We start from the raw sequence: 22,721 nt of genomic DNA, 5'->3' as shown, positions 1-22,721 counted from the left end.
CCCGAGTCGACGATCCGTGACTCGTCGCAGCTCGCGATGCTTCACGCACACTACGACTCGCGATCGCGCCTGTGCGTGAAAATCCTTCTACCACCTCTACTCGAGCGACCGATCGAAGCTTATGCGAGCTGCCGATCGGTGGAGGGCCTCGGTCGCGGCTCTCGGCGCAATCGGTGTGCGTTGCTCTATCTGTACGTGTGTGTGTGTGCGCGTGCGTGTGAGCATGCGTTTATTATACCGAGTGTATATAAAGAGCCGTGTAGTGTATTGCGTCGCGATCCAGCGCAGCCCGCGTCAAAGTCGGGGTACCTAGTGTCAGTAGTAGCAGCAGCAGCAGCAGCAGCAGCAGCGGCTCTTTATAACACCTATAGAGCTGGCTCTCCGACAGACACCTTCCGACACTCGTTCGCGCAACGTTCCAGCTGCCTATTCTCCTCTTTCGATCTCTGCGTACCGTGCGCGGCACTCTGTCTGGTGGCCGGTCTGCCATATACACACCTACTGTACGAGTGTGTACAATACTCGACACATTCACCTTTTTACCCGAAAGACTCGCCAGTACTATTCTATTTCGGCCCGCGACTTCAAATTTGAAAGTAATTTTTCAAGGATTTCAATCGCTCCGTATAAAGGCCAAATAAAGCGCGCCAGTGAGTAGTAGTGCCATACATGCGGATTGTAGCTGTTGTAAGCGCTCCGCAACAGCTTGTTGCTGCACACACACACACACCTCGTTGCACCGACCGTTTATCTGCTCTCGACCGCACCGAGAAAGGCCAACTGAGGAGGCCAATCGTATCTTTACTCGAGCTCTGGGACATTGGTCCATTGGTAAGTAGCTTCGTTATTATTTATTGATTCGCGCAAAAAAGCAGACATCCCGAACGATCGTTTCATTTTTTCCTTTTCGTATTTCGTATGTGCAAGCCATCGAAAATTGACCATTACGTAAATGCTGCAGCGGTAGCTACGCGTACGCGAGTACAAAACCATCGTTTTTACGAGGTCAATCATTACTTCGTTTTTCATTTACATTATATCTCAACCGAGTGAGAATAACAATGTGAAAGGCGCACTTTTTAAAGTCGAGCAGTTTGCCGGACTTGCGTAAATCAATCTCATTACATTTCTTATTACATTTTTCATTACATTCGTGGCTCCACTGGAGTTTATGCGAGCTAGCTAATTTTCCCTTTTTCAGCACTTTTCGCTTCGAAACGGTCTAAACTTTCAGTGCAAAACGATTTCTCAAAGATCGGTCGAAAGCAGAGTTTTGTTTCTTGTCCGCTGCCGATCTCGAGCCTTTGAGCAGCTAGTTGCGATTAAAAGGACGATCGGGACGAGCTCACGGCCGCAGTTAGTAGTGCATACAATTTAAGGGTAAATCGTAGCTACGTGTAACTTTTCGCACGTGTTGAAAGAAAAATTACATTGAGAGCTGCAGCGAGCAGTATTTGCGAGACCATGATTATGAGAAGAGCACGGGTATTGTGCGATTTTAATTGCTGCCAGGCTCTAGTCGAATTTAAGCGCAAGCAAACACCTTCGGACCTTTCTCAATTCGCAAGGCTATCCATGACTTCTCTTATCTTCTTGTGCGTGCAATCAATGAAAAGAAATCTTTTGTCGCTGCTTTGCCCGGCCTGCACTTATGTAAAAGTCTCTTTACTCGACCGAATATCCGTACTTGAGCGTACAGTGCGCAGTGCGAGCATAATTTGCACACTCGGGTGCGTTACACTTGAGTCATTATCGTTATAAAAAAACAAGAAGAAGAAGAGAATGTTACGCAAGGTAAAATCGCACGCCGGCATAACATTTACAGCTGGATCGTAAGTGTATGCGCCCATGCACGTATGTATAGATAGAAATAGATAGCGCTTCGATTGTCATGGCGCAGTCGAGAGCAGAGCTCGGTCCGGTGCAGCCTACAAGAGGCTGTAGCGCGCGCGACGTCGATGACTTTGTGGATGCTCCTCGCGTGATTTATTCGCTTTAGCCATTGCTAAATAATTGCGAGCTATTTTTCTCCGAGTACGCGTCGTCATTGGCGCATGTTGTTGCCGATGGGCACGATGCTGTTTGCTACCAAGACACCATAATGCAAGGCGCCGACGCAGCGGAATGCGCGACTCGGGCTCCACATAATACATGGCATCCTTTTAAATGCGTACACTTGCGCATTAGCCTATCGTGCGCAATGCGCGATGCTCATCGGAGATAGAGGGCTTTCGTAATCATCGGAGAAGCGATCGCGCCTGCGATTCAAGATTCACGACGTTCTCGGTGAGATCGCCGCCTGCCTGTAGCTGGATATCGAGTTGGAATAAGCCATACATTGTAGCCATACGCCGTAGCAGAGCGGATAGTCTTGCTCGTCGATGCGACAAGGCCATGTAAAGTTCACCAGTGCATCAAGCTTCGATAGCTGGGCAATCGAGCTACGACTGTGATCAATCAACATTCTAACATCGAGATGTCACGATCATCTCATCGTAGTTTATAGTAATTTCAACCGTGCGCCTTGACTGCACGACACGTATGAAAAAGCGTAAGAGCGACAATGTTGAGGTAGCGCGTATCTACTGCTCCAGCTCTGCTGTTTATGTTTACACACACACACACACACACACAGTGACACATTCAAGGTGTCGCAGCAGTACGCGCGTGCTTGCGTCCCTCAATGATCACAAGTATTCAAGTTATTTTTGCCGACCTGACGAAAGTATCTTGAAGATACAAGCTAACGAATCGATAATTCAAATTGAAACCCTCGTTCACATTTTTTTGACAAACAAGCATTTTACATTTCATATTTTCCCCGACTGCATTTTCATCATTCGTGCGCATAGACCTTTTTCCTTTTCAATATCACGTATTCTCGGATGGTGTCAAAGCATTTGGATATTTCAATATTTTTTAATCGTAACATAAATCGATTTCGGCTAAACGATGAGCGTGACGTATGCAATTATAATTCATATTTGACTTTTAAAATTTTTACCAATATATCTCTTGTATTTATTACCAAGCAGTGTATTATCGCTCACATTCAATAATTGCAACCTTCGAGCAATAAGTTCCATTATAAAATAGTTTGCAGATCCTCGACAATCATATTGTCTGCATTTATTATGCGTATATTATTTGAAACGGAAGCAATGGCTGCGAAATTTTCCAAGTTTAAATGTTCTTTATTTCTTCTTGAGCCTGCGGATTTGAGTTAATATAGCCGTTCAAACACAAACAATGAATGTTCGTTTAGCGGAGGATCCGCATAATCAAAACTTACACTCAATTAAAACTTGCTCGTTGATCGACCCAATAAATTCTTCGCCCGATTCTGATAAATGTATACAATTGGAAAAAGAAAAAGTAGTTTCGAGCTCCGCCAGCCTCTCACCACGACCCAGTGCGGAAACGTCGACTCACGACTAGTTGACTGGGCTGATGCGCATCAGCTACTGAAGCTCGTCCAGCCAGAGCGCCTCCGGAAAAATCTCAACGCGTTGCCATTTTCACCGCAAATTGAAGCTTGATCTATCCATAATCGGATGTTTTGATTGACCATATATAACGTAATTTAACTGGGTTGCGGGCCCTCATTTTTTCCTACTCTATTAATCTTTTTCATAGATCACGCGACCGAGCTTGCATCTATGACGAACTCGAGGTGATGCAAACTGTGCCTGTAATATATCTGTTCTCATTCAAGATGTTTGCGAAACGAGGCGTGCTCGGGGACATTTATACTCTCACCTGTGTAAAAATCGGTATGTTGAACCGAATCTGAATGAGCAATGTTGGCTTCAAAGTTCGATACGCACTGCAATTCGTATTGAAGAACCATTTAAATTTCTCAATGATTGTTGTAAATCGCAATATTGTTCACATTGTAATTCTGTACTGTCTTGTCAACATAGAGATAAAATGCAGCTTTTTTCAAGTTCGAATTTTTGAGTAAATTGTATATGAAATTTTCACGCCCGCGTTGAGCGACGGTTTTTGAGTGAACTGCATTTAAAAAGTTAACAGAATGTTATCGAATGGAAAATTTTCTAACCAGCACGTGTACGCAAAAAGAGCTTAGATAATCAGAATCTTCGTTTATATAAACACAATAAAGGCACATATGGTAAAAGAGCGCAGAAAGAAGCTTGAAATCAGCATCTTTGTGTATACAAATACGAGGAAGGCGCTTGTGGCAAAAAGGTCTGTGCCGCTTGGAAACATGATATTACTTTCATCTCTCGAGTATATGATACGCGCATTCTTGATACAATTTATGATTACATAAACACAAACAGAAAAAAAATTATTCATCATCGCAGCTTTGAATTTTCGATGCACGAATTAGTAAACTAAATATCGCGCAGTTGAATTCCACGACGAAAGTAGCAAGCATTTTTACTTACTTATTCTTTCTGAAAATTATGTTTCTATGTATCAGTACCAGCACATTAGCACAGGCATTTGCACGTGAAAGAGCCTTTATATTGGCGCCGGAATTGGCGGCGTAGAAAAATTGTTTACTTTCCCTTTGCATTATGCATCCTCGTAGAAAGTTCATATGTAACAATTATTTGTACGTACAATAAATAAGCTGCAAGATCATCAATCAGTCTTCGAAAGACAAAACAACGCGAATACAATACGACATTTTGCACACATTATAAGCACAGCACTTCCGTCATCCACATCTTGGCTCAATGCCGATATGTTGAAGTGAACATCTATGAGAGAGAAAGTTGGGCACAAAGTGCAAGTGCACACAGCACACTCCCGTGCATCATTCAATCGTTTTTATTTTAAATAATCCGAACCAAGGCAACTAGTTTAATAGACAGACATTCACTAAACGATATCATCTTCTCCCAATTTTCATTTTCAATCCACCAGTCATTTTTTATTCAATAATAATTTGCAGACAACGGATTTTGTGCATTTTGGTTCATAGTAACTTTATAGTTTATTGGTAATTTGAACATTTTAGATGGAGATTAAAATTATTTCCACTTGATGAACAATCTTGATAATCGAAATTTGCATAAAGTAATGCATGTACATTGGACGCAATATATTCTATCTTATTTCTGAATGTCATTATACCAGTTCATCTGTAGAAGAGTATTTGGAGTACACGCATACTTCATTTGTACCGAGATATTTAACATGAAATATAGAGATGAAGTAGTGAGGGTGATGATTACATCAGGGGTGGATATTAGCGATAAGAACAAGGATACTGTTGCAGACTGGCCGCTAACGTGCGCGTAAGAACATCATCGAGCACGCGCAGAAACTTTCCACGAGCGAACCAGTTTTTCAATATTATGAGTAACATGCGTTGGTAGATCCGCTTGTACGCGCGTATGTGAGTATTACACTGTGCAGTTCTTTATTCGTTTTGGTCATTCATAGTGTTTCTCTTGGCCCTCACCACGTATGAGAATTGTGACATGCGCGTGTCGAAGATGAAACGAGTTTCTGAGAAAGAAAAAATTGTTGATTTTTTTGGAAACAAGTTTCCACTGCCGTTGTTGAAACACAATGGGGTATTACTGAAGATAAGATATAGTTGATTATATTTCATTATTTTTGAAAGTATACGAAGGAAAGACTCATTATTCCATCGTTTATGCAGTATTAAACAAAAATCATACAAAATTTTATGAAGATCGAATGAATGTATAATTATTGGGTTTATCTAGTTAGCTATTTGAACTTTTTAAATAGTAAATAAGTCTAAAATGAATCAAATCAGCACATGAGATAATACTGACGGAGATCGGAGTGTCAAGTGCCGATTGTGTGTTTGTTTAGATTCTTGGTACAAAAATAAATATACCAACGATTCGGAGGTGCACCCATTCGTACGTTGTAAGTGAAATTCGTGGAGTGAACTTAATGTTATAATACTGACAATTGTTTACAACTTTTTGTCAAACTAATCAAGAATATTTCAGTATAAACAATTTTTAGCTCGTAGTCTTCTGATAAGGTGCGGATGTATGTTTGAAAAGTGTCTTAACGTACATCTTATTGTATACAATTCAATTTTTTCCAGTGAATTACGTACGCTAAATGAAAACATTCTACGGCAGCTATGTTGATAATTTATCGATAATGAGTCGTATTATGATATCATCATAAAAGCGTTCTCTTCTTGCAGGTCATTCAATTTTTTATCGAGAACTTGAAACTTTTTTTCAATTACATCAAATGAATAAATTAAATTAATTTCGATTTCGACCAAGTTAATGATCTTATTTCAAGGTAGTCAAATTAGCTTGTGTTTTCAATAATCAGAAACAAAAAAATAATAAAACCTTCAAAATGAAAAGTAAATATACTGTATGATAACAGAAAAGTTTTAATCCAACCGATTTATTAAGCTTAATTGTCGAGATAAAGATTAGTTTTATCTTCAATCTTTTGTGCATGATGACATTTTTTAGTTTAGCAATATCAGGCTTGAATTGTGTATCCTGAATTTAATTTTCATTATTTTTATTCAAATATCAATACTGTAACAAATATATCATTATAATTAGCAGGTACCATTACCCATTATTTTATTATAATGTTATGTTTCTTTAGGTTCATCATAATGAGTAAAAATCAAGAAGCTAATGAATACATTGGAGAACAGATGAAGGATTTTAGTAGCACGTAAGTGATTTTTTTAATCGTAATTACAATTAATTAAGCTACAAATTTAAAGAAAAAATGATCGTTTTTAATCTCAAAGGGAGGTTTTCATCTAGAGACCCAAAAATTACGTAATTTCCGCGATTTTTTTCATATGGAAAGAAGTAAATAAAGTAATCAAATTTTTTGGTACTTATTTGGTATATATTGAATGATTTTACAAATTTTAATGAACGAAAATATGGAATAAATTATTAGTCATACGAATTCATACATAGTCATTGAAGAAAAGACGCCACTATGGACGGCAAGGTAACGCATAAAATTTTTGTCTTAAATTAAAAAATCAAAGTTTTTTTATAAAGTAGAAGACATTTATTTGCTAGATTTCGAACTGAAATCATTAAAAAAGGTAAAAATTAATAGTATTGCGAACTTTAAGAAAAAATGACTTAGCCCTTTTTTGCTCTAAAATAGTTACATTTCAATCTTGACTTAGAACTTAGAATTCGAATTTGCGTACTAAATTCTAGGAGACAATTCTTGAAATTGCAAAGTAATTCGAAAATACAACAACAAAACAATCAATTTTTTGGTCATGCTTGAAAAGAACCTCTCTTTAATTCAATTAGAATAGTATATTTTGCACCTAGGGAGTGAAAAACTGGAAAGTCTCAGAGCACGTGTAATTTATCATCCGAGGCGAAGCCGAGGCTGATAATTACACGTGCTCTGAGGCTTTCTTTTTCGCTTCATAGGTGCGTATACTATTTTTCATGAATCCCCCAGCAGAAATTAACTTTTTCGTTTTGGCCGCCGGGACGAAAAAGGTTAGTTTCGGCTGGGGTAGCATGAAAAAAAAATATTTAAAACTAAACGAATCAACATAAAATTGCCTCAATTTTGTAGGACAAAAATAGCTCCAGCCATCGGTAACTACCACGAGAAAGATGAATTATATGATCCATTTGATCACAGAGATAAAACAAACGCTACATCGTAAGTAGAGAAGTCATTTTGAGTCTTTCAGCATGTTTTTATGGTACTAATACTAATAACATTAAATCGCGATACACACGTGTATAAACTCCAATAGTATTTCAAAGTAGTAGATAACAAGTATAATTTTTTTTTTCATGTTTCATATTAAACGTACTGAGCTGAGCATCTGTAAACCAATTATAAGATTCCTTGTATAATTTTCGAATAGGCTCATTTTTTATAGGGTGACTGTACTAATAAGCGACTATTTTGATTAAAGTCATGAAAACGTTTGGACACGTTTTAAAATGATTTAAATAGTATTTTTTCTAATAAATCAACGGAAATATATCGTATTAATAAGTGTCGAACTATTAGTGCAAAACAAGCAAGACCAACTACTTTTTTCAAGACTAACTACTAGTATTTTTTTTAAATTAAAATTAAGGTAATAATAAATAGTAAAATGTAATATACTCGTAAACAGATTTGCGAGTATATTCAACTTTTTGATTGTCAAAGTAAAAAATGTATTTATTTGTTATAATTTCATAAGAAAATGGCTGAGTATTAGAATATCACTTCTAAAGTAGCCGATCAGTAGAGTCACTTTAAGTTTATATGCTTATCAATCATTATATTATATCAAATAGGCAGAATGATCTGTTGCAATTGTTAGTCTTATTTGTATTCACCTGAACCGCTGGGTGCGTCCAAGAAATTTCATTTTTCTTGCTGTATAGGCACTGATAAACTCTCTTGATTAAAATTTAAACTCTGCGGCAACGTATGATGATTGCATAAAAACAAAAACAAAAGAATAGCTGACGCATATTTTTTTAAATGTTAAGAGATGTAACCCGGAAGGCGGTATTGACTCAAATCTCATATCTTTAAGATCTGCAAATAGGTTGAAAATAACATTAGCTAACCAAATTTGTTTCTGTATGGATTAAAAACGATGAAGGGCAATTTTTCACGAAATAAGTGATTAAAAATGAAATATTATAGTGTCAAAAAATTAAATAATTTGAGAACCATTGTAGCCCCCATGCAATGTATATATTATTGACAATAAAATTTTAATAAATCGTATTTCTGAAAACAATGAGAACAAATATAATTTAATACTAAGAGAGGCAGAAACATATGAAAAATGATTGTTTCTTTTTGTACAACAACAAGGATTAACCATCACGTTTAGAGTGTAACAATTAATGATTAATTTTGAAAAATTTCAGTTGCGAAAAACGTAAAAAATATGATGTGCACTAATCACACGATCAAGGTTAAAGGATATTTTTTGGAAAAGTTTATGAATGTTTATGCGCTTGTGGGGGGTGCATAAGCTTACGAACTTGTCGCGTATCCTCGATTCAGCCAAGGTTGCGTGCGTCAATCAGGCGCTTTAGCTACGAGCAGCAATTCATATAAAATCCGCTTGGCCGCGACCTCAATATGTATATGAGCAGCACTATAGTTGAATGCGTGTACGTGCACAATATGCATTTATTATCACTATGATGCGAGTGTCTACACAATAAAAAAGGTTTCTGGCGTTTCTTTTTATTTTTCTATTTTTATTTTTATTTTCACGGTAAAAATCAGTTTTAAATTTATTTAACTTGGCACAAAAGTACGAACGCCACTTGTGACGGATGTTTGGACGTGGTACGGAAACGGAAAATCATTCACAGATTCTCGCGTAAACTATCATATACAATGTCGTGATAAGCATAACGTAAACACATTGAAGGCGTATTTTAAAGGATTATACGTCAAGTCTTTTTGTAATGCATCCATAATGAAATATATCGTTAGCTTTTCTACTTAGTATCAGCGATAACAATGTGATTAAATTTTTTGCCTAGCCTTAAAGTTTACGCATAGTATGTACATTAAGAAAATATCGTAGTACTGTTCGACAGAAACCACTTTCTTTTTTTCTCTCTAAAAACAACATTTATTAATAAAAATTTGAAATCACTATTATCTTAAATTTGGTAGAAGAATACTACTGTATTGTGAGATTTTATCTAAGTATAACTATACTTTTTGTTGTGCAATACGTTTAGAAGAATGCATTACTGCAATGATTAATAGAAATTTAAAGATTGTTTAAGAAAGATTGCTAAATTCCAAGTGTGGAAGAATAATGAATAATGAAAGTGTGTAATTATTTTTCTAATCGATAATTAGTTGACAGTTTTTTTATTGAAACTTACAAATATGGTTTATGAATTCAATCTTTTCAGACAAAGTTGATGAGATGCTCTATGAATTTGACAGTATATATGTCTGAAATTTCTAATTTAGTTTTTACGATACTTTGGTCTGTGTTTGGGTTCTAATGATTTAAATCCATTTTAATTAAGGAATCAATTTTATTTGCAAATTAATAATTTATTATGTTCCATATCCCACATTGTTATATTAAATGTCTCACTTTTGTACCAAGGAACGTATACGACTTTTACATACCAGCGGCCCGAAAGTAGCAAGCCGCTGCGCTAAACGGGATATAGCTATTTTTGGGCCCGGGGTTTGTAAAATCGTATACTGGCCTATACCGGGAAAAAAGAAAGCCTCAGTGCACGTGCTAATCAACCTCGGCTTCGCCTCGGTCGCTTATTTCACGTGGCCTGGGACTTTTCTGTTTTTCCCGGCCTAGGGCAATAATATACTATTTCTGCTCTTTTGATAGAAAATTCGTGCTCACGTAGCTTATTTAGATAATTGATAGTTATTGCTTGTTTTTATATTTTACAGTTCTTGTTTAAAAACTGCATGAGAGCGGAGCCACCGATATAAAAAAATATTGGTACAGAAGTTTAAATAGCAAGTTTATTTGACATTCAGCTCAGATCAATTACTATTTTAGATCCACAAATTGTTACTCTGTAGTAAAACGCGGCACATACTATGTAGAAAGTTTCAGTTCCCCATCTTGTAACTTACAAGGAGACCTTCTCACCTTCGGGTCATGGATTTGTTCCAAAATTTTTTTTCATACCAGCGGCCCGAAAGTGACTACTTCCCGGCCGCTGCGCAAAACGGGAAGAGCTATTTTCAGGCCACGGGGTATGAAAAATAGTATACAGGCCTAAGCCGCGAAAAAAGAAAGCCCCAGAGCACATGTTTATCGGCCTCGGCTTCGCCTCGGCCACTAATTACACGTACTCTGGGACTTTTCTGTTTTTCGCGGCCTAGGGCAGTAATATACTATTTCATACCAGCGGCCCGAAAGTGACTACTTCCCTGCCGCTGCGCAAAGCGGGAAGAGCGATTTTCGGGCCACTGTGTATGAAAAATAGTATACAGGCCTATGCCGCGAAAAAAGAAAGCCCCAGAGCACGTGTTTATCGGCCTTTGCTTCGCCTCGGCCACTAATTATACGTACTCTGGGACTTTTCTGTTTTTCGCGGCCTAGGGCAGTAATATACTATTGGGGTCTCCTGGTACTCTATACTGAAGCTCTTTGTGCTTAGTTTGATCTCATGGGCCTTAGGGCCCATTTTTAAGAGGATTTTCCACATTATAAAAAAATCGTTGTTATTTTCTATATCGATATAGAAGTACTTAAATGAAAAAATGTGACGATAAAAAGTTTTAAAATTTTTCAAAGAATCTGCTTGAATTTTTTCAGAATTTTTGGGACCATCTATCACTTAATTCAAGAGGCCCAAATTTGACGCTTTTTTTAATAGATTTTAGGACTTCTTAAAGAGAGTGATAAATGGCCCCAAAAATTCTGAAAAAATTCAAGCAGATTCTTTGAAAAATTTTAAAACTTTTTATCGTCACATTTTTTCATTTAAGTACTTCTATATCGATATAGAAAATAACAAAGATTTTTTCATAATGTGGAAAATCCTCTTAAAAATGGGCCCTAAGGCCCATGAGATCAAACTAAGCACAGAGAGCTTCAGTATAGGGTACCAGGAGACCCCAAAAAAATTTTGGAGCAAATCCATGACCCGAAGGTGAGAAGGTCTCCTTGTTAGGGTTGATATAAAATGATAATAGACGGTGATTCTAGCATAGATCTTATTCTCGTACGATAACGATAAACTAAGCACAATGAGCTTCAATATTGGGTACCAGGAGACCGCAAAAAAATTTTGGAGCAAATCCATGACCCGGACCTGAAAAGCTCTCCTTGTAAGTAGAATCATGTTACTGTGCCTGTGTACCCGCGGAGTTAGATACTCGGACTTCAAAAATTTGAGATCGATTAGTCCTTCCTTCACGCGCAATGCACAAGGGTTTGAAAGTCTTATTTCCTAGACGATGAGATCTCAATTTAAAATTAAAGTTTTTCATTAATTCAGATAGAAATTGAAAAAAGCTTTCTTAGCTTTTATTCTGGGTAAATTATAGCTAGCATATGTGATAGTCTTTAATTACTTTACTTTATAGTTTGATTGCTAATTTTTTGAGCAATAAAAGTTTCTACACATGATTGCAACCCGGCGTAATGCATATTGCAACAGATGGTAGTTTATCTCATAAAATTATTTTTTATTAATCTTTCGGGTACAAAAAAGTACAAAAATACACTGAATTAAGAGGAACTTTCACCTGCATAAATACAGTTTCGAGATCAAGGCAATTCATTGTGTTTTTTTTATGACAAAATATTTTAACACAACTGGAACCAATGAGTTTCATTCCAATTTATTCAGGTGATATTATTATAAGGTCACACTTTAATGAAATACTAGCGCTTTACTTCGATCGCTGATGCTCGCTTTGTTTTTCCGACTATATTTCAGAAATTTGTGATTTCGATTAAAAGAAAAAACAATTATTACAATAATATACTATTTTTTCTAGTTGAGAGCCATATTTTAATAGGTTGAGTCAATTTCGAGTTGTCAAGCGCTCTTAAGGGGACACATACACCTTAAAATCCTTTTTATTTCATAAAGAAAAAATAGACTTAAAATAAAAATTGATAATGGTCAACTTTAAGGATTCTTACTAACCCTTTAAACAAAATATTTTCCCCCCTACATACTGAAAAAGTGTCTCTAAATTTACAGGAGATACCCTTGACTTAGAAAATTTCAAATTAAATTGTATGTCTATGTATCGTAACATTCAAGTTCCACCAATAATCTGTTCAAGTTCCTGGAGCGCTCTATTTGTTTGTTGCGACAATGCTACCTCTCTGGATAAAACCATAATTTTTGCATAAAACTAATATTTCTTAAACATTTTGTTTCACTAAATTAAAATATTCTCACAATTATAGCCACACAGAGACTTTTGATGGTGCTAATTTGAAATTTTCTAAGTCAAGGGTACCTGCTGTAAATTTAGAGACACTTTTCCAGTACGTAGGGGTGAAAATTTTTCTTTTAAAGGGTTGTTAAGAATCCTCAAAGTTGACCAATATCAATTTTTATTTTAGGTCTACTTTTTTTTTTTTTTAATGAAATAAGGATTTTAAGGTGTATGTGTCCCATTAAAAGCTTATGTTCACCTTAAATTCAAAATTTTCTTTATTAAATTTTTGAGTCGGATTTTTCCTCCCCTTTTTCATTCCATTTTTCGAAATTATGAAGTTTTGATTTGGCCTTGAGATACAGCTGTTTCCGTGAGCCTTTTTCATAAGTAACCTTCAAACAGTACTTTTATGACTTAAATTTCGGCAAAAACGAAATGGAAAAAGTGTTCTTAACTGTTCAATCGTCTCATCCGAGGTAGTAACCGTAACTTTTGATGTTCTAAAGAAGTGTACGCGACCTTGGTGCTGAAGCTCAATCGGTACCCTCTGAAAATTACGACAGATGACCAAAAATCCTGCTTGCCAGAAAACGCAAAAGAAGAAAAAATTTAACACGAAAGTATAGGCTCATGGAAGTAGCTGTATTTCAGTGCAAAATGAAAATTTTTGAGTTTCGAAAAATCCAATGGAAAGGGGAAGAAATATCCGACTCAATAATTTAAAACAAAAAATTTTCATTTCAAGGTGTATGTAAGCCTTTAAACACCTTAAATAGCAGAAAAAAATAAATGGTTTAAACCTGTACCTAGACTATTAGTACTTTATAAGTCTATTGAATACCTTTAAAATTTATAAGATAATAATAGTGCTCATCTATTTTAGTGAAAATCACGATTTTCCACATTTTAAAATTGTCTATAAGGTTTTTTCTAAACTCAAAATGTCACCAAAATTTTTTGATAGATAGTTCTTAAAATGTTTAAAACGCTCTCGTCGATTATTTTTTTGACATTGAGCAAAACCGATGTTTTTGGTTCATCGATATATATATCGAATTTTTACATCAAAATCGAAAACAGTATTAGTACCCGAGTATTTATTATTATGCAAAAGGGTGGGAGTAAGTTCAAGTTTTTACAAGATTCATTTTTTCAAAGTTATTGAGATCCATTGATATTAAAAAACTTAATGGTGGAAAATATAATATGATATAATAGTAGTTTTCGATACAATTAGGGCCATAAGTAACACTTTTTGGCACGGCGTAGTTTAGGGCCCGAGCGCAGCGAGCCGATTTTCGAAAAACGGCTCTGTGGAGCCCTCCGTATTGTTGCTGTGAACAACTGCACCAAATTTCAGCCAATTTCATCGGGTAGTTTTCCCGGCAAACAGGATCGAAATTTTTGATTACTGTTTGCAGGATGAACCTTAAGGTGATGCCGAAGCCCCTATTTGGACCGACCGCACATCATAAGTATAAATTTAAATAACTTCTATACTAGACTGATTTTCCAAAAACAGCTCTGTGGAGCCCGCCGTATAGATTCTGTGAACATCTGTCCTAAATGTCTTTCCATTTCATTCAACGGGTTTTCCGGAAAACGTGATTGAAATTTTTAAGCCTGAACACTCAAATCAAAAATTTCGATCTCGTTTTCCGGAAATACCGTTGAATGAAATGGGTTGAAATTTGATACAGTTGTTTACAGCTTCCATTCCGAAGGCTCCACAGAGCCGTTTTTCGAAAATTGGTCTAGTAAAGAAGTTATTAAAATTCACATTTTTAATGCTTGGACGGTAAAAATCGGGGCTTCGGCATCACCTTAAAATTGCTCAAAGGGCTCGCAGAAATTTTCTTGGAATTTTTTCAATTTTTCAATCAACATAATTCCTCAAAATTTCAAAAATACGTAGGTTTAATCTATGTTAATGCCAATGGCGTAAGCTGTTCAGCCAGCAAAAGAGCCAGCTACAATTAAATAAGTAGGGCTTAAATGATAATTAATAATATGTAATCAATCAATTGCAGCGATGCTGGTTCGGCCACTCATCTCATCAAATCGTCGCTTGGCACAGGTATTTTAGCCATGCCCAATGCCATAAAAAACGGAGGTTTACTCGTCGGCGGAATTGGTACCATACTCATCGGCATACTTTGCTCACATTGCGTACACATACTTGTCAAGTCTTCGCACGTACTATGTCGCAGAACCAAGACTCCTGCCATGACGTACGCTGATACGGCAGCCGCAGCTTTCGAAAGTGGCCCTCTGCGATTGAGAAAATACTCAAACTTAGCTAGAAATTTTGTCAATTGGGCCTTGTGCGCTACCTACGTCAGTGGGGCCTGCGTTTACATTGTTTTCATAGCAACTGGTATTAAACAGGTAAGTTCTGAGAGTGGCATTGGTAAAAAGCCAACGATTTCAGAATAAAGTTCGCTACATTACAGCTCCCCTAAAAAAAATACAAATGGGTCGATTACTAATTTAGTTGGATAAATTTTTAAAAAAATAAAGTTTGTTTCTTGCCGTAATATAATAATATCTTTGAAATGAAAAGCCGATAACATAAAATTATCTTAACGTAAGATTAACGAAAATCATGGTGATATACTTTATTTACATTAAAATACATCAACCCATTAAGGACGAAAAGGCTTGATTTTTTCCAAAAATTTTTACGTTTTTTTTGTTTAACTAGCTATAACTTTTTTACTATCCAAAAAATCAAAATTTTGAGCTCAGTTTCTGAGGAAGCATTAAATTTTACATTGAAATAGGTGGATGCGAAATGTTTTAGAAGCCTAAAACTACGGAACAAATCGCTTACCAAGCACGGGCTCTAGCCTCCTGCAGGCCCTTCTCAAGAAGAAGTAGTAATAAAGAAAAAAAAGCCAACGAAAAAACCAAGTTTTTTTGTCGTTAAGGGGTTAATCGGTATAGGTGGTTTGGCGATGATCATAACAATAGTATAGTTTTAGCGTTATAAGAGTGGTACTACCTTCTACGCAATAGAGTCTCGCAGTGGGGAGATTCTTTTAAAGGCTCTACTCATCACCCTTGAAAAAATTCCCGAATCCAACATGAAATTTTTATAAGGGCAATGTGCTCGCCAGTGCGTCACTAGCCTACCGCGATCCAATAGGAATTTCGCACACTTTTTCCCGGGTTACGCGCTCGCACCCGGAAACTTAAATTAAACGATAATAATATCAAATAAAGTCTTAAAATTATGTTGAATTTCAATATATATCTCATTTGTGTGATGTATTTGAACGTGTAATTTTAATTTATGCATGCTTGAAGTTCTAAGCAGGTGTAATTGTATTTAATCATTAACGTAACATTCATTTCAACATTAAATTAAGTGTTTATATCAAAAGCCATTGAAAAACCATTTCAAATGTGTAAAAATATACAATAGTATATTTTGTAACAAGTGAGCGAAGCAGTTGGCTCATCCAGGAGTTGTTTTCACCCGAGGTGCAAAGACTCCTGGGTGAGTCAACTTCTTCGCGGACTAGTTGCAAACGATATTTTTTAACCCTGCTTGGGAGAAACTAGGGTTTTTTTACGATTTGAGGTTAGAAAGCCAGTGTTTCGCGCACGCAGTGTTAAAAACTCATGGTGAATTTAAATGTCAAAATTCAAATTTACACGCGCTGAAAGCGTTCATTAGCATGCACTTGTACTAATCTGATGCCAATCTCCAATCGAAGTGAAATTTTGTTAAATTTCATCGTTAACACTAAATATTTCTTTAATTAGTTCGTCAAAGGGCATATTGAATTATATCAGTCGAACAGTAATATTATAAGCCATACGAAAATACGGTTTTAATTCATATCGTAACGTTCATAAGCAAGATACAGCTATTTTTGTGTCATTTTCGGTGATGCTCTCATAAGAGCCTATGTTAAAAATGCGACTTTCACATTAGTTTTTCACGAAAGTTAGTTCGTCAATAGGGGCTGAAATTTGGAGGGAATATCAAGGAAGTCATAAAGAACAAATCCTCTAATTTTCATTATGATCTATAGGTAACTCATTCATCACCCAACAACCTTAAGGGACTGTTACTGGTTGAACTATTTGAAATATATTTTTTTATTATTGCATTTTGGGATTGTTCATAATTTGGAGTACCTTCTTTTAAAATTTGGTACAGAAATTCGGACTTCAAGTCAGACAAAATCAGGCTTGAGTTCAACCGTATACACTGCATTCAATGGCATTTGAAAACTTTAAACGCGTTTATCTCGAGGTGGTGTCTTTTTGCATGGTGGACAGTTAATCTTCGGATCTGCTCGGCAGATCCGTATAAAATTTGACACACTTCTTCATTATTGTGTGATACATGACAATATGTCAGAAAATTACAGAAAAATTGTGAAAAGTATGAGATGATAACGAAATTAAAAAAGATTATTACGGAAAAAAATAGTTTGTGAAATTACAAGATTTATGGTAAAAAAAATTGGGGGTTTCTATGCAAACTTGGGAAATAATAAGATTCAAAGTTTTGGCCATTTAACGTTGATCTGTATGGAAAGTGGCAGTTTTTAGTGTACTGTGAGCTGAAATCACTTTATACATGTTAATGAAATTAATATATGTTATAGGAAATTTCATTAGTTTTCAAATGATATAATTATAAATGGGTGTTTCCAACCATTTTCAAAAGATATCAAGAGTCCAACACATTTCCCCCATGTTCTGCCATGCTAACGCTGTGCGCTGCGTAACGCATATAGCCTTGCGCTTATAGAGTTTTAATAGAGAACTACCTTGAATCGCTACAGCCTCCTTTATCAAACGTTCATTTTTTTCTTGTATATTATCATGTATCACATATTAATGAAGAAGTGTGTAAAATTGAGTAAAGATCGGCTGAGTAGATTTTGAGATCAATCGTTCACCATTGAAAAATCACTTATTACGAATATAATGCATGTTCCGAGAAAAAAAAATGTTTTTGAATACTTTTTCTACCCACAACATAGAGCAATAAATAGTATGAAAATATATAATAAACGAGCTGAGAAAATAAATGACGAAAATAGCTTTTTTTATTTTTTTTTCGATTAGTTAACAGTCCTTTAAGATGGATGGTTGATGAAACGAAAATGAATAGATCGTTTTGAATATTTAATGGGTTGTTCTTTGTGGCTTTCTTGATATTTTCCTAAAATTTCGGTCCCGGTTGTCGAACTAACTTTCGAGAACGATTAATGAAAAATTGGCGTTTTTAACATAGGCTCTTATGGGCTTACGGCCAGAAATCGAACTTAAGGGCTAATAGGGGGCTTAATTATTTATCATTTTTCAATTTCAGTATTAGGCTGTAAAAGTAAAAAACATGTTTTTTTTCAATAACACAAATGATAACTTTTTTCAATAGCCTATTTGAAAGTATTTTGTCAAGTTAGATACTTAGAAAAAATTGAGTACAATAATAATGAGGGTATTGGTGCTCAATGCAAGCTATACGCATATCTAAGCTACCTGTCGTAGAAATCCAAGAGCGAGCATTAATCTAATAAAGACTGTGTGGTTTCATTTTGTTCAATAGCCAATTGGCCATGGTCGCAACCAAAAGCTAGCCATAAGATGAACTGTAGCTACTCCTGTGTACAATTTTCTAGAATTTAGTATTCATTTTTTATCATTTTCCATAAATTAATTTCACTTTGCTACAGTTCATCTTATGGCTAGTTTTTGGTTGCGACCATGGCCAATTGGCTATCGAACAAAATGAAACTACATAGGCTCCTTTAACTGAATGCTTGATCTTCGATAGGTAGCTTAGATATGCGTATAGCTTGCGTTGAGCACCAATACCCTCATTATTATTGTACTCAATTGTTTTTATGTATCTAACTTGACAAAATACTTTCAAATAGGCTATTGAAAAGGGTTATCATTTGTGTTATTGAAAAAAAATTTTTTTTACTTTTACAGCCTAATACTGTAATTGAAAAATGATAAATAATTAAGCCCCCTGTTAGCCCTTAATTAACTGTATCTTGGGTATCTACGTACACCTACGTACAGCTATGAATAAAAAACATACCAGCGAATAGCTCGAATCCTCACCTTTTATCGATATAATTTAATATGCCCCTTAAAGAACTAATTAAAGAGATATTTAATGTTAAAGATGAATTTTGACGTGATTTCGCCATTTAACAGCTTGTAAATACTACGTAGCTAATTGTAACTTCAAATCTAGATGCGCTAAATGTATACTATTATAATTATAATCACCCAACTACCTTAATAGTTATACTTTGTGTATTCTCGCAATTTATGGACATACACTAGCGTATTCAATTATTATTTCTTAAAACCCCACGCGACAAATTTACACAGAAAAAGCATATGTACACTCGTTACATAATATACTATTGTAGCACTGTGCTAAGTTCACGTTTAAGTCCCGTTTGCCGTAACTTCAGCTACTCGTTATTGCACCGCGACACTATTATAATCAACTTATATCTCGCCAAAGGGTGCCTAAACGTGAACTTAGTACAGTGATATAAAAAAGCATACGGTACTTGTAACTCAAGTAGCCCATGCTGAACACGGCCACCCTGGCTACGTTCGAGAGCTAACCCTACCGTGTAATAATGATCATTTGATTATTTAAGGTGGCTAGTCAGTAAAATGGGTAGACAACAGATGTTCATTAAACTTGGGAGGCCACCATAATTTCATACATTTTACGCCATAACTTTTTTTATTAAAACAACAGATCTTAACCAAAAACGAGTATGTTATGCTTCAAGTCACTATCTTTCGATTGGTATGTTAAAAATTACCCCTTACCGTACTAACTAATGAGTAATTAGACAAAATGTGCGTAAAATCATTGATTTCGAATAGTGCGAGCGGTTGCCTGTCTAATGCGAGAAAGAGACAGACATACGCCTCGCTGTACTATTATTATGATTACTGACTAGCCACCTTAATTGCTTTATTATTGGGACTTATATTATCGGTATATTGAGACAATGGGCTGCTTAATTCACACGTATTATAATATACTATTTAAAAAAATAAACAAGTCTTTTAAAATTTGTATTTGATTTTTATTCAGTTGGGAGACCAATACACAGGCATGAACATTTCCATCCGAACTTACATGCTGTGCCTGATACCAGCTGTTGTTTTACTTGGTCAAGTGAGAAATCTACGAGTCCTTGTACCTTTCTCAGTTCTTGCAAATTTAAGCCTTACTGTTGGTTTTGCTATAACTCTTTACTACATATTTAACCAAATTCAACCGATGGAGAAAATTCACTATGTTACCACCTGGCATCAGTTGCCAAAATTTTTTGCAACGGTCATTTTTGCTATCGAAGGCATTGGAACCGTGAGTATACTTTATTTTTAAATTTTAGACAAGGTTAAAAAATAAACGATTTTTAAACATAATTTTGAAATTTTGATTTAGGTAATGCCAATAGAAAATAGTATGGCTAATCCAAGACATTTTATCGGATGTCCTGGTGTATTGAACATCTCCATGTCCGTTGTGATCACACTTTATGCTGCCATGGGCGTTTTTGGTTATTTAAGTTTTGGAGAATGTGCTAAGGCCAGTATCACCTTGAATCTTCCGGAAGGCGAAATGTAAGTTTAGTTTCTGCAATGTGGTCAATTGACCGTCTTGCTAAGTACTTTCAAAGTGTAACACTTACGATCAATTAAAATTTTAGTCTTGGTCAGCTGGTGCAATTTCTAATTTCTATTGCTATTCTACTGACTTACGGTCTACAGTTCTTCGTGCCTTTAGAAATTATTTGGAACTCGATAAAGCACAAGTTTAGTCACAGATGGGAGGTACTGGGTGAAACTGTTATGAGAATTTTCATGGTCCTACTCACGGTGAGCGTGGCCATGCTGGTGCCTGATCTGGACCCCTTCATTTCGCTTGTCGGTGCCGTTTTTTTTTCTGTGTTGGGAATTTGTATTCCAGCTATCATCGAAACCATTTCTTGCTGGGAAGCTCATCTCGGTGTAGGATACTGGAGGCTCTGGAAAAATGCTTTCCTCGTTCTTGTCTCAATTTTTGCGCTCATCGCTGGTAGTTGGATCTCCATAGAGCAAATCATTGAACTCTATACTAAATCTTCGCCAGCTTCAAGTATTGCAACGTGTACACTGAATAGAAGTGAGATGATAGTTTCATCAACTAGTAATGAAACGCTCATCTCGACGACGCTGGACATCGTCAACGGAACGAAAATACTATAAATGAAAAATTTTTATTTGCTATTAAGCATAACTTGAGTATTACTAGAATAGTAGTTTATATATGTAGTTATAATGAAAAAAGAAATTGTAAAATTATGGACAAAAGTTTTATGTATCGACAAACTCTTTGCATTATTGTTTGAGTTATAGTAATGTAATGCTTAAGCGCTCTGCACTTGGCTGCACTTGCTAAGTAATTGTCGACGAAATTTACATTGTATGTTTTATAATCATTATTGGACCAATAATTTTTACTCAGTTTAAGAAGAAGATAATTAAAAGTAGATTTATAATAGATCTCGGCAAACTTATACATAACTTGTTATACATTAGAATGAATTCATAAATGGCATGTATCATAATCGTTTCATTATCATATATTATGTACTTTTAGCCAACATATGATATGTTTGTTAGAATTTCGAAAACAATATTTTCGTAGCATTTAATTTGTATTGAGCATTAGACAATTGTTTTAATAATTGTTTAAATCGAGAGTATTAAATTTTTATTACGATGTTTGAGAGTTTTTTTTAATTCAAATTTCTACACATTGATTTACTAATTTGTAATTTGAATTGCTTTGTTTTTTCGATAAATAAAAGCATTCATATAATTTAATTTATATGAAATTTATTTTTGATGTAAAGCATTAATTTTTAGATAAAAATTAAGTAACCATAAAACGTTAAGAATAGAATATTACTGATTTAGAGCGCAAAAAACTGGAAATTGTTTCATATACCAGTGACCTGAAAATTTTCGTCGATACTTGAGAATAGAACATGAAATTGAAAATATTTTTTTACCTCGAAAGTCATAAAATTAGGGGTCAATTACATAATCTAGATTAGAGTGTAAAAAGAATGTATTGAACAGTTTGAATAATGATTTACACTTTAAACTCATGTATTGAACATTATTACATTCGTTACTTTGTCGCTGTATGATAACTGTACTTATTTTCGACGGATCTAAAAATTAATTTGTTTTGCAGGATTGGATATTTTTTTTCCGAATATTTCATTCATTGTATAAATGTTCAAGTTGCTTAGTAAATTTTTCAATTTGATCAACTCATCCTAAAAATATTTAGTAGGGTGACTGTACCGATACCCGAACACTCTTGTTCAATTTAAATAAACATTTAAACAAATTTTAAAATAAATTAAATGGTACGATCGAGTTGATTGTTACTCATTGAGTTGACTTATTTAGTTTATAAAGTGTTTGTTAAATAAATTAATGAAAATACATCGTATTAAAAAGTGGACGGATATTGGCACAAAGTGATTTATTTTAAGACTAATTACCGGAGACTTTTTAATTTAAAATACTAAAAAATCACTTTTTACCTGGTTGGGTATTGGCACAGTCACCTTATTAAAAATGAAGAGAGTAGGGGTCAAGAGAACTAATTAGTATAACGGCTCTTATTTACTCTCTCTATATCGTCTAATAGGTACCCTTATAAAAATGAGCAAAGTTGCAGTTACTTATATTCAGGTAAATTTTAAGGGTACAGTTCTTAGGCGTAACGTTAAGATCTTATGTTCAAATGAAAAATGAAATACTTATATATTGATGTGTAG

At 35.2% G+C, this 22,721-nt stretch overlaps 1 protein-coding gene across 2 annotated transcripts; it reads left to right on the top strand.

Annotated features, from left to right (window-relative positions):
- The first annotated feature begins 289 nt into the window (after positions 1 to 289).
- Positions 290 to 22,314, top strand: LOC106651181 (proton-coupled amino acid transporter-like protein pathetic). 2 transcript variants are annotated; one of them, XM_014369583.2, is made up of 7 exons: positions 290 to 831; positions 6,601 to 6,672; positions 7,561 to 7,650; positions 14,895 to 15,252; positions 19,970 to 20,245; positions 20,327 to 20,505; positions 20,592 to 22,314. In XM_014369583.2, the coding sequence occupies exons 2-7, from the start codon at positions 6,611 to 6,613 to the stop codon at positions 21,127 to 21,129; spliced, it is 1,503 nt and encodes a 500-aa protein (XP_014225069.1). In that variant the 5' UTR covers positions 290 to 831; positions 6,601 to 6,610; the 3' UTR covers positions 21,130 to 22,314. The 2 variants fall into 2 exon arrangements, with proteins under 2 accessions (XP_014225069.1, XP_014225070.1); XM_014369584.2 differs by lacking the exon at positions 290 to 831 and adding an exon at positions 5,785 to 5,880.
- The last annotated feature ends 407 nt before the right edge of the window (positions 22,315 to 22,721 follow it).

Source organism: Trichogramma pretiosum, unplaced genomic scaffold (genome assembly GCF_000599845.2).
Source record: "Trichogramma pretiosum strain Unisexual culture from Peru unplaced genomic scaffold, Tpre_2.0 scaffold8, whole genome shotgun sequence".
Taxonomy (NCBI): Eukaryota; Metazoa; Arthropoda; class Insecta; order Hymenoptera; family Trichogrammatidae; genus Trichogramma; species Trichogramma pretiosum.
This window is presented reverse-complemented; position numbering and strand designations above follow the sequence as displayed.

What these genes read in the sequence shown, in the direction of transcription:
- LOC106651181 (XM_014369583.2), top strand. Translation starts at nt 6,611, where the DNA reads ATGAGTAAAAATCAAGAAGCTAATGAATACATTGGAGAACAGATGAAG. An exon ending in GATAAAACAAACGCTACATC is followed by an intron (nt 7,651 to 14,894) that starts GTAAGTAGAGAA and finishes AATCAATTGCAG; the next exon opens with CGATGCTGGTTCGGCCACTC. An exon ending in CTATCGAAGGCATTGGAACC is followed by an intron (nt 20,246 to 20,326) that starts GTGAGTATACTT and finishes ATTTTGATTTAG; the next exon opens with GTAATGCCAATAGAAAATAG.